The sequence below is a fragment of the Prinia subflava genome, chromosome 2 (assembly GCF_021018805.1).
Source record: "Prinia subflava isolate CZ2003 ecotype Zambia chromosome 2, Cam_Psub_1.2, whole genome shotgun sequence".
Classification (NCBI taxonomy): domain Eukaryota; kingdom Metazoa; phylum Chordata; class Aves; order Passeriformes; family Cisticolidae; genus Prinia; species Prinia subflava.
The window spans coordinates 44,784,949-44,798,531 of NC_086248.1; the positions used below are offsets into that span (position 1 = coordinate 44,784,949).

Here is a 13,583-nt window from a genome sequence, read left to right on the forward strand (position 1 = left end):
AGGCATCAGACTCTTTGTTACAATTTCTCTCACCAGAGCAGTATTTGGCTCAAAAGCCTATGGAATACAACTAGAGCTTTTGCGTTGCTATTTCTTTGTTTTATTTTGCAAGTTAAAACTAGAGTTAAAAGGCACCAACTGTACAAGACATTTAATTTAAATCTAGCCTTCATTCTTGAGTTTGAATACCTGACATTGCTTATGTTTTACAAGTTTTTTTCTGCACTGTGCACTTTAGAAGTACTTTGAAAAATACCATAACCTCCTTAGAACACCTTCAAATTTTATTTGCATCTATTGTAATTACAAAGAATATAACAATATAAATTTTAAATTAAAGTGACAACCCTTTCTAATAAATAAGGTCACAAATTAGTGTGCACCTATTCTGGCTTTGGGAAATTTTTATAGGATGCAAATTTTCCTGCATGAGAATTTGTCGCATTTTACAGCATTGTATTTTCATAGTTCGATACACAGGAACAGAAATGCATCTATTCCGACTTGCAGAACACTCCTAAATATTTCTGAAGTATAGAAATGCAACATTTCCTTTGTTTTACTGAGAGGAAGAAAAGGAAGAATCTATCCATGGCTTTTGTCAAGTTTCATGGAATACACTAATAGTCCTGATGCTCTCCTCGCTGAATTTATTCTCTAATTAGACTTTTTTTTCTTTAAAAGTGTTAGGAACAGAATCACTGTCTTGTTTACAACCTTGCAGAAGACATGGATAGGAAAAAAAATGAACAAAAAAAAAAACAACTCAGACAAAGATGCACATTATTACAAATGCAAACAGCCATCAAATTGTCCAGTTTATTGATGGAAATTCAAAACTGATACAAAACATGCCCTCTCTGCATGTTGTATTTAACCCTTAAAATGTTTCTGACGGTGTCAGGTAGGTTCAGAATTAAGAATATACTTCGGCTTTCAGCATGTACCTTTTATAAAGGTATTACACAAAAGCCACTGACTTACATAACACGTGGTCCCAAAATTACTTACAGACATTCTGTTTATCAAAAGACTAGATCCCCTGCTGATCTGATGAAATAAAGGCTTAAAAATGTTTTAAGCCATTAAGTATCCTATGGCAGAGTCAAGAAAGTTTATGATTTCCATTATAATCTTGGGCATAAAAAGGCAACAGTCCTAAAAAAGCAGCCCTCCGGAATATATGGAATGTGGCAATGGATACGATGCCAATTTGTAATGATCAAGTTAAGTAAAACAGATTCTTAAAGCTATGAATGATGTGAGCAATATCACAGCAAAATAGTTAATGAATACCACAGAACCAATCAAGTTTGAAAGTTGAGCAAATGTTGTTTCAATCAACAGAGATTTGTAATGTCAAATATACAAAAACATTTTCTAAAATAAATTCCTAATGCAGAAAAATTGATTGAAAGTTTGCTCCTAGCTAATAGTACCTTTTATTTAAATTGGACCCTAAACTCATCAGACAATACATAGCCCACACTTTTGGACATTTATAATAAAAAAGCTTTTATTTTCAATTGAAACAAATGCACCATCCTGCACTTTGAAGGCTATAATGAGCCATAAGCATATTCCAAGGTGTATCAATGGCAACAGATTTGTTTCACCTCCACTGAGAAGTTACATAATGCACTCTTAATTGGTAAAGAAAATTTAAACTCAGCCTTCTCAAAGCTTCTGTATTGTGTTTCTTGGTTAATTGTACAAGTTCCACAGTCAGATTAAGAGCTTGCACTGTTTGTAGATACTGTAGTCAATCAATAGTAGGTTTAATCGTCATCTTCCTCCTCTTCCTCTTCCTCCTCAAAACTGTCTTCAAAGCCCTCACTGTCTTCCTGGTCCTCATCACCTTCTATTGCTGTATCCCATTGTGGGTGATTTTCTGGCACTGGTTTTGCTTCGTGAACTTCCAGCTGTAATTGGATAAGGAAAGAGAAGGGAGGGAGAGAAAGGTCACAGACAATAAACAGCAATTCGGGAAAATAAACAAATCCACACACACAAAACAAACACACAACCCACAAAAGAACAGTTTAAAAAACCAACTAAATAACAAAACAAATCCCATCCCACTACCCAAACTAAAAATAAAACCAAGAACTGCTTCCAGACATAAGGCATGCCAGATTTTTCCCATTAACTGGATGAACCTAGCACTAAGGAAGGGCAGGGAAATGGCACGGCAAAGCTCAAGGTATAAAAAGCCACAGCCAACCATACTGCAGAAACTGAATGGACATTGGAAAAACATGAATTAAAATACACATGCATAGGAAAGCATCTCGAATTTGAGTCCCATTTAATTAATCATAAAACTACCACTGTACATTAGGCAGAAACCTTTTGTAAGTCCATCTTTCCACTTGTTTTAAAAGGGCAGGTTGAATTCTTATAAATGGTACTTCTGGTGTTTTATTGACCACATGAAGCAGGTTTTGATGTAATACAAGTATATAACACAGTCAAACATCACCTTCAATGGTTTAATCTGGTCCAATCCCATATATGAGTCTGATCTTAAATAAACTGTGTACTGATAGTTTCCAGGCTTGCCTGGTGCTGGGAACTTCAGCTCTACCTACAAAAGAGATTTCATACCATTAAGTTCTTACTGCTTTCAAATGACACATTGAAACAAGTACCTGAGTCCTCCACTGAACACTACTACAGAATAATAGAAAGTTTTCATTCTTACTAGGGACACTTCTTTGAATATCTCTATGTAATAAAATATCTGCAGAAAAGAGTCACAATATCCAAACACAATATATGCCATGAAAGCTGAATAAATCACTGAGTCACTCGGTTATTTTTTTTTCTGAATTAGGCCAAGTAACTACATTAAGTACACAATTTAACCCTGCTGTATGCTAAACTTCAAAAACTCAAAAACTCAAACAGGTTAAAATATTAAGTCTGCTGAAAGCTTCATGTAACTGCTGTTATTTGAAATTGAATGTAACATCTAATTTGGAAGAACAAACACATTTTTCAGAAAAGTGGCAAGAAGAACACTGCTGAAGGTTACAGGTTCAGTAAAGTTCACATAAGCCAAAGTAATTAATTTGTCACAGCCTCTGCTGTACAGAAAAAAAACACTTAATATTTCTAACAATCTGAATAAATGTAGGAATTTCACTGGGTATGAATACTGCTTTTCATCATCTTTTGATATTGGGGCAAAAAAACATATTTCACAAAGAAACTTCAAAGTCGTCTTAAATTACTTTTTCTTTCTCCACTATCAATAGTTAAAAGGCACTTCTCTCTTTTTATCAAGAGAGTAAAATTTGTTTTCCATCTTAAGAGATAAGTATGAAAAAAATTAAAATCCTCAAGTATTTGCATACCAAAGACACTTCAACAGAGTTTTGTAATACCCCAGAAAGAAACTCTGCAAGTACTTTACCTCTTCTTTATCCTTTAGTGTACAAACGTGATATGGCATACATATTAACATCTGCTCCTTCCGATCTGCAATATACAGCCACCACCATTCTTGTTTTTCCTTTCAGAAAGAGGAAAAAAACCAAAAGTAAAAACCCACCAGGATTATTGAAGTCACAGAAAAACACGCCCCTACATTTTTTAACAGGCAGTTAGGATTCACTGGTCTTTGTAATACAGACAGAACTGAAAAGTTTGTGTCTGGTGGCTTTTTTAAACTCTTGTATGAATAAAATACATGGTGTACACTGCACACTGAAAGCAAACAGTAACTGCTGGTCTCCAAAGGCTTTCATTCCTTGTATTCAATTTCAGCTACCGTGGGGGACATGGAACCACCCTGAAGAATTGTGTCCACTGAGGATTAATGAGCAACTTCATTCAATATAAAACGACATCAGGTGTTTCAAAACAAATCCAACCTGGATAAAAAACTGAGCATACAAAGCAAGGAAAGTGTAAAGACAGACAAAGAACTCTTCGCAGAAAAGTCTTTTTCAGGCAAGTAAGCTCTGTCCTACTGCTTCCCCCTCCAAAAAGTGAAATGACATTTGAACACACTGAGATTTCACTTCAAGGAAATGACTCAGTACCAGTCAATATTTGTAAAAGAAGCCCAATAACTGCTCCCTATCACACACAGGTTTCCAAATAGCTGCAGGTCTCAAGGTTTTGCCATTCAAGATGCTAAAGCAGAGTTCCTAAATTAACTAAATTAGTCCTTCATATAAGACAGCAACATTGTACAAAAATAGCAGTTTTTCCTTCAACTGGAGTCAGAATTTTAGGACTGTGATGCAGCTCAGCAGCACAGACTACCATTCTCAAGTGGCAAAGACAGTTCTTGAACATCAACTTCTTCATTTAAACGCTACAACTTTTTGGTTAACCCTCTGGCACTTGTTTTAAGCAAAATCCAGTTTGCTTTAATAAAAGCTGAAACCTTTTTATTGTAAAAAAAATGTTCAGTACTGCAAAGCAAGTTCCTGTTTTCACACTTCCTAAAGCCCTTTCTTAAAACAAGTGAGAATAGTGAGGGACAAGGGGGAAGGCTTCTACACGGTTATGAAGAAGTATTTTAGTAGATAGGTAATAGTCACAACAGCATGATCTTACCATTCTTGGAAAAAGGGGGAATACACACATTCTTTTTAGACAACTCAAATGTGGAACTGTGTTCCAAACCAACTTTTATCCACCCCTGATGGTTTAGTAACTTACCATGTTTCTTTCTAACAGACTTGAGCCCTAAAAAGTGCATCTTATTGGAGTTACATGTCAAAGCTCCAAACCAGGGAGCACAGTTTTATACATTTACACCAAAAACAATCAGGTGGTCGCTTCAGTGTCCCATAAAAAGTGGTTGTTTTGTTTACATTTTAATCTAATAGCATTAGAAGAACTGAATGAAAGGATGTCAAAGCAAATGCTGTTAACACACAGAATTTGAAGAATTTTTCTCTCTGCTGGAAGAGTTAAAAGTTCAGTAGTTTTAAATTTTTTTAACACCTCAGAAGCCAGTGTTTGGTGATCTAGAGTTAAGCATGCATTTCGAAAAATTACAATTAACTCCTTTTTTCTTTTGAAGTGACTAATTGTTCTTTGAAGTGACTAATACTATCACAACCTCACTGAAATGTTCAACTATTTACAACAAGCAAGACACTCACACCAACAACTAAAAACACTGATTAGCACTCCTGAATTCCTGAACTGAGAAACGTAAAATTAACTCAACATGCTGAATTTCCCATTTTGAAGTGTATAAAAGTAAAAACACCACAGTGAAGCAGCAGCACTCCCTCATGTTTTTGGAATGGGGACAGAACAGGACAAAAACTTATTCATATACTATTTAAGACCAGAATGTGCAGAATTCTAAATCCTTCTTACAACTATTCCAAGTGATTTTCTTTAGGAAAACCATCCCATGTGATTGCAAGGCATAAGTCATTTTATCTGTTAAGTTTCAATAGTAAATATATTGTCAATCTTCTTGACAGCTGTAGCAAAGAAGACTCTTAAGCAAAGTGTTTATTTCTTAGCCAAGAGGCCTCTAGGAATAGAAAGATGAACAGTATAAATAGTACAGATGAACAAGAGCTACAGGAGCAAGATCCATTACAGAAACGGCTGATCACCATTTTGGGCCTATGAGGACTGTGACCATAATAAAAAGGATCTCCAATTGTACCAATATGTTATTTTTGATTTTACCAAAACACTGTGCTGATTTACTTGTTGTTGTCCTTAACAACAACAACAAAAAAATCCTTGCTGTTGAGAGTGATGGAAACAGACCAAAATCATCAAATGGCTTTTCACAAAAACTAGTAAAAATATCAGCCAAGTGGGGAAAAAATACCAGTGCAAACAACAATCATTGATCTAAAGCTCAAAGGACTCTATAGAGTAAAATTTTTGGAAGTAAAGCTCCTGACCCCAAAGTGCTATCACTTTTTTACAGAAAGGCCAACTGTGCAGGACTGTGATTTTCCTCTTGCTTATTGGGTGGAATTTAAAGTTTATGCCTGTGAAAATCTGGCAAACTAACAGGCAAATGGGCAAAAAGCCCTTTAACAGATGGGTGCAAGGTTTGGCAAGCCAGGGAACCAGTATGTTCATGAAATTGGAACACCAAGGCCAGTTTCTACCTAAAAAATGTCAAAGCTACAATCTGTGCAGTTTCTGGACTCATGGATGCAGGAGCAGAAGATAATTATTTAGGAACCTGCACAGATTAAAGACACATCTCTGGCAGAGTAATCAACTGCCCCAAAAACTTGGATGAAACAGCATTAAGGCTGCCTCCTGAGAACATCATTATGCTCAGCTACTACTCAAACATCTTTAATTCTGGAACACAGCATTTTATCTCTAATTTTTTATCTCTGAACTGCCCATGACCACAGTACAAACAATACTCTAAGTAACAGATGAAAAAAAAAAACCAAACCAGATTATGATGTTTTTTGTTCTTCAGAAGTTGCCGATCAACTCTATCTGAACATGCTCCAACTGCAGCTACAGCATAAAGTACAGCTGCATTCAGCTTTCATGAAATCAGTGAAGTTGGAAAATTTACAACTGCAGTACCATGAGAGGATATGTATCCTTCAAGTTCAAGCATTCAGATCAGCCCTAGATTTCTTTTTAGCAGCAAGCTGTATTTAGGTTTTTTATCACAAAACCCATATGTAACTTGGTTACACACAGCTGAAGCTTATGCAGCTTTATACAGAGTTAGTATAAGCAAAGTCTCTGAAAGGACCCTCACTTCAGTAAAAGAGAAATACAAATATTCAGCACCCCTAAGGCACTGGGGCACGGCACTTACTGTCTGAGAGCTTCAACTGATGACCAAAGCCAGCTGCCTTCGCAGCAAGGAGGTATTAAGACTGTGCAGCACATTTGACATGATCTAAGGTAGCCAGAAGAGCAGAATGCCAGTACACCTTTCAACATTATGCTGGTGTACTGCTGGAAGCTGTACTCAGAGATGGGAGTGCACCCAGCTGTCAGGAAAATACAGCTTCAAGTTCAGCCATTACAAAACTAAATGTCAGCTAAGGCCTTCAGCAAGACAATTTATTCACCTTATGTCCTCTCCAGGTCCTCAGCAACAAGTCTTGTGTCCCACAGTTTGATTTGTAATGCTGCTAGCATTAAAAACCAGCAGGAACAATGTGATCACAAGCATGTGGACAAAGGCATATGTTTGCACATGCAACAAGCTGTACATATGGGCATAAAGAGCCCCGGGGACTGAGTAGAGGGAGCAAATACACACTGTGCCTTCCTTTTCAGTTTATGTTTTACTCTTCTCTCCCATCTTAGTTGTCTTCTTTAAATCACAAGAGGAAGCATAAGCTTTGCATCCCACCTCTATTATTGGACATAGCACAACAGAGAAGAGATCCTACTTAGTTCCTTGGTCAGACTGCAAGGAAGCAAAGGAAACCTCTGAATCATTGGCCAGGAAAGAAAATGTGGCCAAACACTACTTCCTCCTGGTTCCAGTCAGGTCACACCAAGGACCTAACTTAGCTGCTCAGAACACAAATGCTCCACTTGGAAAAATCCCCTCTTTTTCAAGGTTCCATTGCTGTTAAGGATTTCTCAGCTAACTACTGAGTGACTAGCTGTTAGTGCAAGTAACAACTGATATATCAGATAACACTTTCAAACCTAAGGCTTCTTTAAACACCCCTCAGCTTACACTGAGTCACCACTCTCAAATACATCATTTCCTCTGACACTCATCCACACTTGAACTTGTATTTTTGAACTCTACAGGAAAGACTGTTCCACAGTTACCTTCTGCCACATCCAGACTATGCTGTGGTGGCAAGAGACAGCTTTGCCAACCAACCCCATCTCCCATAGCTGCACACTGTGCTGCCACCACACTGCTGCATTGACACTTGAAGTCAACCAGTAAGCCAAAACATTCTGCTCATCCAAATGACTCCCAAACTCTCCTGTGATTGTTAATCACTCCTGTGATTACTCCTAACATAGGAGGGGTCAGGACCTTCTCCAGTCACAGGCACTTGCAGTTAGATGTAGAATTAAAAACACTTCAATATTTCACCTTAAGTTTTATACAGGTTGCAAGTCTCTGAGAACTGGGTAGAAAGAATAATGTAGAAAAAGGTTTTAGAAAAGTATCTGGAAGTTAAGACTTTATAAAATTAGTACTAGACTTTTTCCCAGGCATTAAGCTTTTTAAAAAACCCAATATTTACAGTAAAAACATAAAAGGATCAATTAGTTTATATTATTATTATTAAGTTTCATGTTTCACAACTGTAACGTTTTTTATTACTGACCTCAGGAAAAAAAAGACTGTAAACAGGATGTGTTATCTTTGACTTCGTTTCAAGAAGGGCTCGCTCCTTTCTCTGTATACTTTGCTGTAATTCTTGCCACTCCTGTCGAAGATAAGGTTAAAGAATTACTGTGCACTAACCATCTTTTGCATTAAAAAGACAGAAAATGGTCAATGAAAATGGTATATGTGACTAGTTCTTGTGTAATATAAACTTTATAAAGGAAAAAAGATGATCTGTGGGGTTTGCACACACACTTCAAAACTCAGTTTTACAGCACTACCTATAAACACACTCTACCTCAGCCATAAGAGCTCTGATTACAAGTTTGATGATTCCTTTCCCATCAGAAGATTAATCTCACCCTGTATGGGCCATTCAGCTGTCACTCAAGTCTTTTACTGTAAGACCTGTGGTGCAGAAATCATCTACCACCACGTTTCCCTCTCTATTGCATTATTGCAGTTTCAAACAAATAACCTGACAGTTACTAGAGTTTAATAAGCACCTGTACAAGTCTGTTCAACTGCTGCATGCTTAGTATGCACTTTGCAGCATGCAACAGCCACTGCCTGTAAAGAACACATTTCAAAGGACAGAATTTAAGTCACAAATATGCAGCAGATAGTAATCCAATTCAGCTGAAAGAAATATTTTTTCTCCTGAAGTTTAGCCATTTTTCTGATGTCATTTCTAAATTTTCTGACCATGCTGAGAAGACTCTTCTCTACTCACTCTGAAACAAACTTGCAATGACAAAGCTCTTATACCAGAATGAGGTCTGAAAACCTCTGGAGAACCGGTATTACTCCTTCATTCTAGTGCTGCCTAGCCTGAGGGGATGCTAGAGGATTAAAATGCATTTTCTCTCAACCCCAGAGGCAACATTAGCCTTCAAGAAAAAGTAAGGCTTACAGCTTCATCATCTTTGTTTTGCTTTTCATCTTGTTCTCTGTCAGAGTCTCTGTCACTTCCATCATCTTTTTCACTTTGAGAGTCCCTGTTTGTTTCTTCTTCTTCAGATTCACTTCCTTTATCAGAGACCTCCTCCTCCTCTTCCTTCACAACAACTTCCTAATGGGAAAGAAAAACAAAAACCCAACACCTCTAACTTAGTTTGTCTGCATTACTGTAGCACACAGAATTCACAGCACCTGCACGCAAACACCGCACGATCTGCACTCTTCTTGTGTCACAGAGTTATGTCTACAGTGAAGATTAATCCTTGTCATCTCATTTCCTAAGAGGAGCATGTAAGGCATTTTACTTCTCCATATGGCACTCGCAACAGGAATAGGAAAAAGCAGTATTTGATTCCCAGATTGGATGTCCCATCCTTGCAAGAGTTCAAGGCCAGACTGGATGGGGCCCTGGGCAAACTCATCTAGTGAGTGCCACTCCTGCCCATGGCAGAGGGGTTGGAACTAAATGCTCCTTAAGCCAAATGATCTTTCAACCCAAACCATTCTATGACTCCAGGACTACATTTCATAAAGTCTTAAGAAAATTACAGAGAACTTAAGAAAATACAAACTACTACTTAACTTATCAGAAGAAAGTCTCTTTTCAGTTTTTATCTTTAAAGAAAAAGTAGAAGTTACAGAATAATTCACCTCCAAGAAGGCAGCATAATGAGAACTAATAGTAGGAAGGAATTACAAAGCCAAATTTTTAAAAACAGTTGAGCAGAAATTTTAGCAGGCCACTGCAAACATTACCATGGTGGTTCCCTGACTACTTCACTAGTAATTGTTAAATGTAGAGAAAACAAATGCTATTTTAGAAGACACACTTCACAAAAGCATAAACTGAAATGTAAGAGACAGATACAAAACCCCCCATCAGATTACAAGTGATAAACTGAATAAAATTATAAATATAATTGAATCTGTGAGCTACCCCATTAGCTTGTTTTTGCTTCTGTTGTTTCTGTGGTTGCAATGAAGGTGGCACAGGTTTCTTTTTCAATGGCTTCTTTTTCTTCGATTTTGAAGCTTTCTTGGTTCCTTTATTCTTCTGTTGCCATCCTTTACTCTTAACTTTGCTGGCATCTCCTTGCTGCAGGAAAGCAGTATTAAAATATTTATTCTGTTCATAAAATTTCAGTCATTCAACTGTAATTTAAGTGTTATAAGCTGAGAACCAAAATTAGAAAGCACAACTCAAAGGACACTTCAGTAGGCATTTCTGAAAAAATGCTTGAGAAGTGCACAATTAGCAATTTAAGATCTGAAAGAAAGTTCTCTTTAATTAGTCAGAGGAACATTCACTGTTCACTTACCCCATCTTCTGTTGGTTGCTCTTCTGCTGCACATATAGACTGTTCCTTTTCAAACACTTCCTGGTTAGAGAAAGATGTGAAAACTACTAATGCCTCTCTGTACCAAGAGCAAATAATTATTTCATATTTGAACTTAAACTAAATCACCTTAATTAGGTCTGAATATTTTACTTATGGCAAATTCTTTTATCAGTGACAGACACAACAGGGGATTAACAGATCAAAATTAAACACTATTTCAAACATTTGATCTCAGATTTTTCTGCCACTGGTATTATAAAGAAATTTAGTAGTAACATGTCATCTTGTTCCAAAGAATCTACTGTTTTATAAAGCACAGAAATCCTGTATCACAAAAGCAAGCAGTAGTAAAATGCTAATTCTGCTCCAGTTGTCAGAGCATTAAAAACTTCAACAGCTGCTCTGCTACTCAGGGACACAGAACAACAAATCAAAGCAGAAATGTGAAATGTTAAGACAAAACACAATGTCAATATTCTGTAGACTGGGACACCTCTAGGTAAATGGATTTTTTAATGCATTTCTTTCTTCAAAACATACTACCTGCCATTAAAAAAACAAAAAAGCCCACCCAAACAAAATAGTCACAAGGAGCTGTCATATATAAAGATGGCAAATATGAAATACCACCACAGAAAACACATCATAGAAAAGACTAGTTCTCATCTTACAGTCCTGTGTTCCTATGCCAGACTGCCTAGTGGAGGTCACACAGAAAACATCTTAAATGAATTTTCTATATGCTGTTAGACATTTTAGTTTCTAAGTACAGTTCCATATCCTCATAATTTCCAGTTTCCTTCATTCTGCAATTCCAGCATAGTGATACAGTGCTTTTACTTTCTACTACTGCACCCTTGGCTATCACAGCATGAGCACATAGACCTTATATACAGAGACTTTCTGATGAACTGGCTTCAACAGTCTGATCTCACATCTAATAGTCAGGCTTGTGTGCCGTTCCTTAGAGGTGTAACTCAGACCTTCTGTTTACTTAGACATTTATGTCATTAGTACAGATGCAAAAATTTACATTGTAATCCTTGACATGTCAACGTTTGTTTAGGTTCTGTGTTTTGAAGTTTTTTGTTCAAAGAAAGCCATCACTGCATTTTAAACTAGAAAACTAGCACAAGTTTAACTACTAGGGTATAGTATAATTTTGGTTATGCCACACTGTTTCCTATACAGCAATCCACTTTCTTTATGTGACACTGGTGTACCTCCTTTAAATTAAGTTATGCATATTCAGCATTCTGCTGGACTCTGTTTCTTTCATGAAAGTGTCTAAAACACCCATGAGATCTGCAACATTATGAGCCCACATAAAGCAAAATCAAACACTGTCCTGAGGACTTGAGTATTTTATTTTAGTTAAAGAATCAAGTTTCTGAATGTCTCTCTTCCTGTTGTTTACAAACCTCAGAGCAATATCCCTTGCCATATTCTTTTACTGTTCCCTAGACAACTGCAATGGATCAGACTGAACTTTGATTTTATTCCAGGAAAACTTTCTCATTCAGAAACAAAAGCATAAAAACAGATTAAGAACACAAGTTCTCAATTTCAAATCTTAACCTCACGGTTATGTTTGCAAAACAATCAGAAATACCTTTATACAAGTGTCCACCCACAATTATCATGAAAGAACAAGTATTGTTAATACTTACTGCCATGGTCTGTCTTGTTAGTGTGACCAGAACAGTGACAAGAGAACCTACTGTGATGTTGTTGCTGTCTTCATCATCCAAAACTAAAGCAAAAAGAAAAGAAACACATCTATTAGACTTCTTTAAAGCCTTTTTCTCCATTAAACATTGCTTCTGCTACTTCTAAACATAAGCATTCAAATTCCAGGACTTATAACAAAAAATTATTTCGAAGTATTATTTAATAAGTCTCTTACAACTTCAAATACACTATCAGAATGAGAGCTGGTAATTCAGCAACCTATAAAACTGCAACAATGAGTTCAAAATTTTAATTGCATGAAAGTTAGAAAATTCAAAATTATAGCTGCTGTGGGAACCATAACCCTGTAATACTGTGCATTATATATTAAAGCATAAAACTTCAGAAACATGAAATATCACACATGACCAGAGGGACCCTGTTATATTTGTTCTGAGAATCATAATTTTAATTTTCCTGACTTTCATATGATTAACAACTCAATTTCAATGCCACATTAACAATCATGCATTTAATTATTTTTTAAGGAGAAGGCAAAGGAAAATAAAAGAACAGCAATGATTAGTTTAACTAAAACATCAAACAAACCCCACAGGGGAGCCACTGAGGAGTTTATACCTCCAACCTATAAACTGGAGAATGTCTCAGGTAGGAGGGGAATAGAGTTATATCCCAGCGTAGACATTTTATTTATTCCCCTCCAGTCCCTCCCTGAGAAAGCAGTTTTACTATTCACTAGTCTTACATATATATTTTATATAATGGCATTACTGAGCTGAACGGAAAAGCATCTGTATGGTTTAAACCTCCACACCACACTGGAGTGCAGCTGTGTGATAAATGAAGACTACAGGCAGGAAAACGTTGTCAAAATATGGGGAGGTACTTCAAGACTGAATTTTAATCAGATTAACAAGACCATATACAATTCTATGCTACAGTAACAGAGTTTTATGTTTATTTCTTTAAAAAACCCAACAAAACAACACAAACAACATTCAGAAACACCAACATTAGCAGACATTTGCTTCCTTAACAGGTATTCCTTTTAACATTTGCTTCTCAGAGAGGACTACACATAAGCCAAATAACAACCAGGCTCCCCAAAGTGTATTACATTTTGAATGTGATCACTGCTATTACAATGAAAACATAAACTAGAAACAAGAATTAGAACAGCCTTTCACATATCACACATTTACTAGCACTGATCTACAAAGAAAAGGGGACCAGAGAACCAATTCACTTCCCACTGCCAAGTTGTCAAATAGGAACTGTTTATAATAAATCTCATCTTCAGA

The 13,583-nt window shown here is 36.5% G+C and overlaps 1 protein-coding gene across 1 annotated transcript in view; it reads right to left on the reverse strand.

The window, feature by feature from the left end:
• Positions 1 to 796: 796 nt before the first annotated feature.
• The window catches only part of SEC63 (SEC63 homolog, protein translocation regulator), a 57,952-nt gene continuing 45,165 nt past the window's right edge, over positions 797 to 13,583 (reverse strand). Inside the window, exons 14-21 of the mRNA XM_063389751.1 lie at positions 12,261 to 12,343; positions 10,570 to 10,629; positions 10,188 to 10,346; positions 9,204 to 9,362; positions 8,289 to 8,390; positions 3,419 to 3,517; positions 2,483 to 2,587; positions 797 to 1,922 (exon numbers count right to left, since the gene is read on the reverse strand). Coding sequence (XP_063245821.1) covers positions 1,779 to 1,922; positions 2,483 to 2,587; positions 3,419 to 3,517; positions 8,289 to 8,390; positions 9,204 to 9,362; positions 10,188 to 10,346; positions 10,570 to 10,629; positions 12,261 to 12,343 — 911 coding nt within the window. The 3' untranslated portion in view covers positions 797 to 1,778. The remainder of the gene's footprint in view (positions 1,923 to 2,482; positions 2,588 to 3,418; positions 3,518 to 8,288; positions 8,391 to 9,203; positions 9,363 to 10,187; positions 10,347 to 10,569; positions 10,630 to 12,260; positions 12,344 to 13,583) is intronic.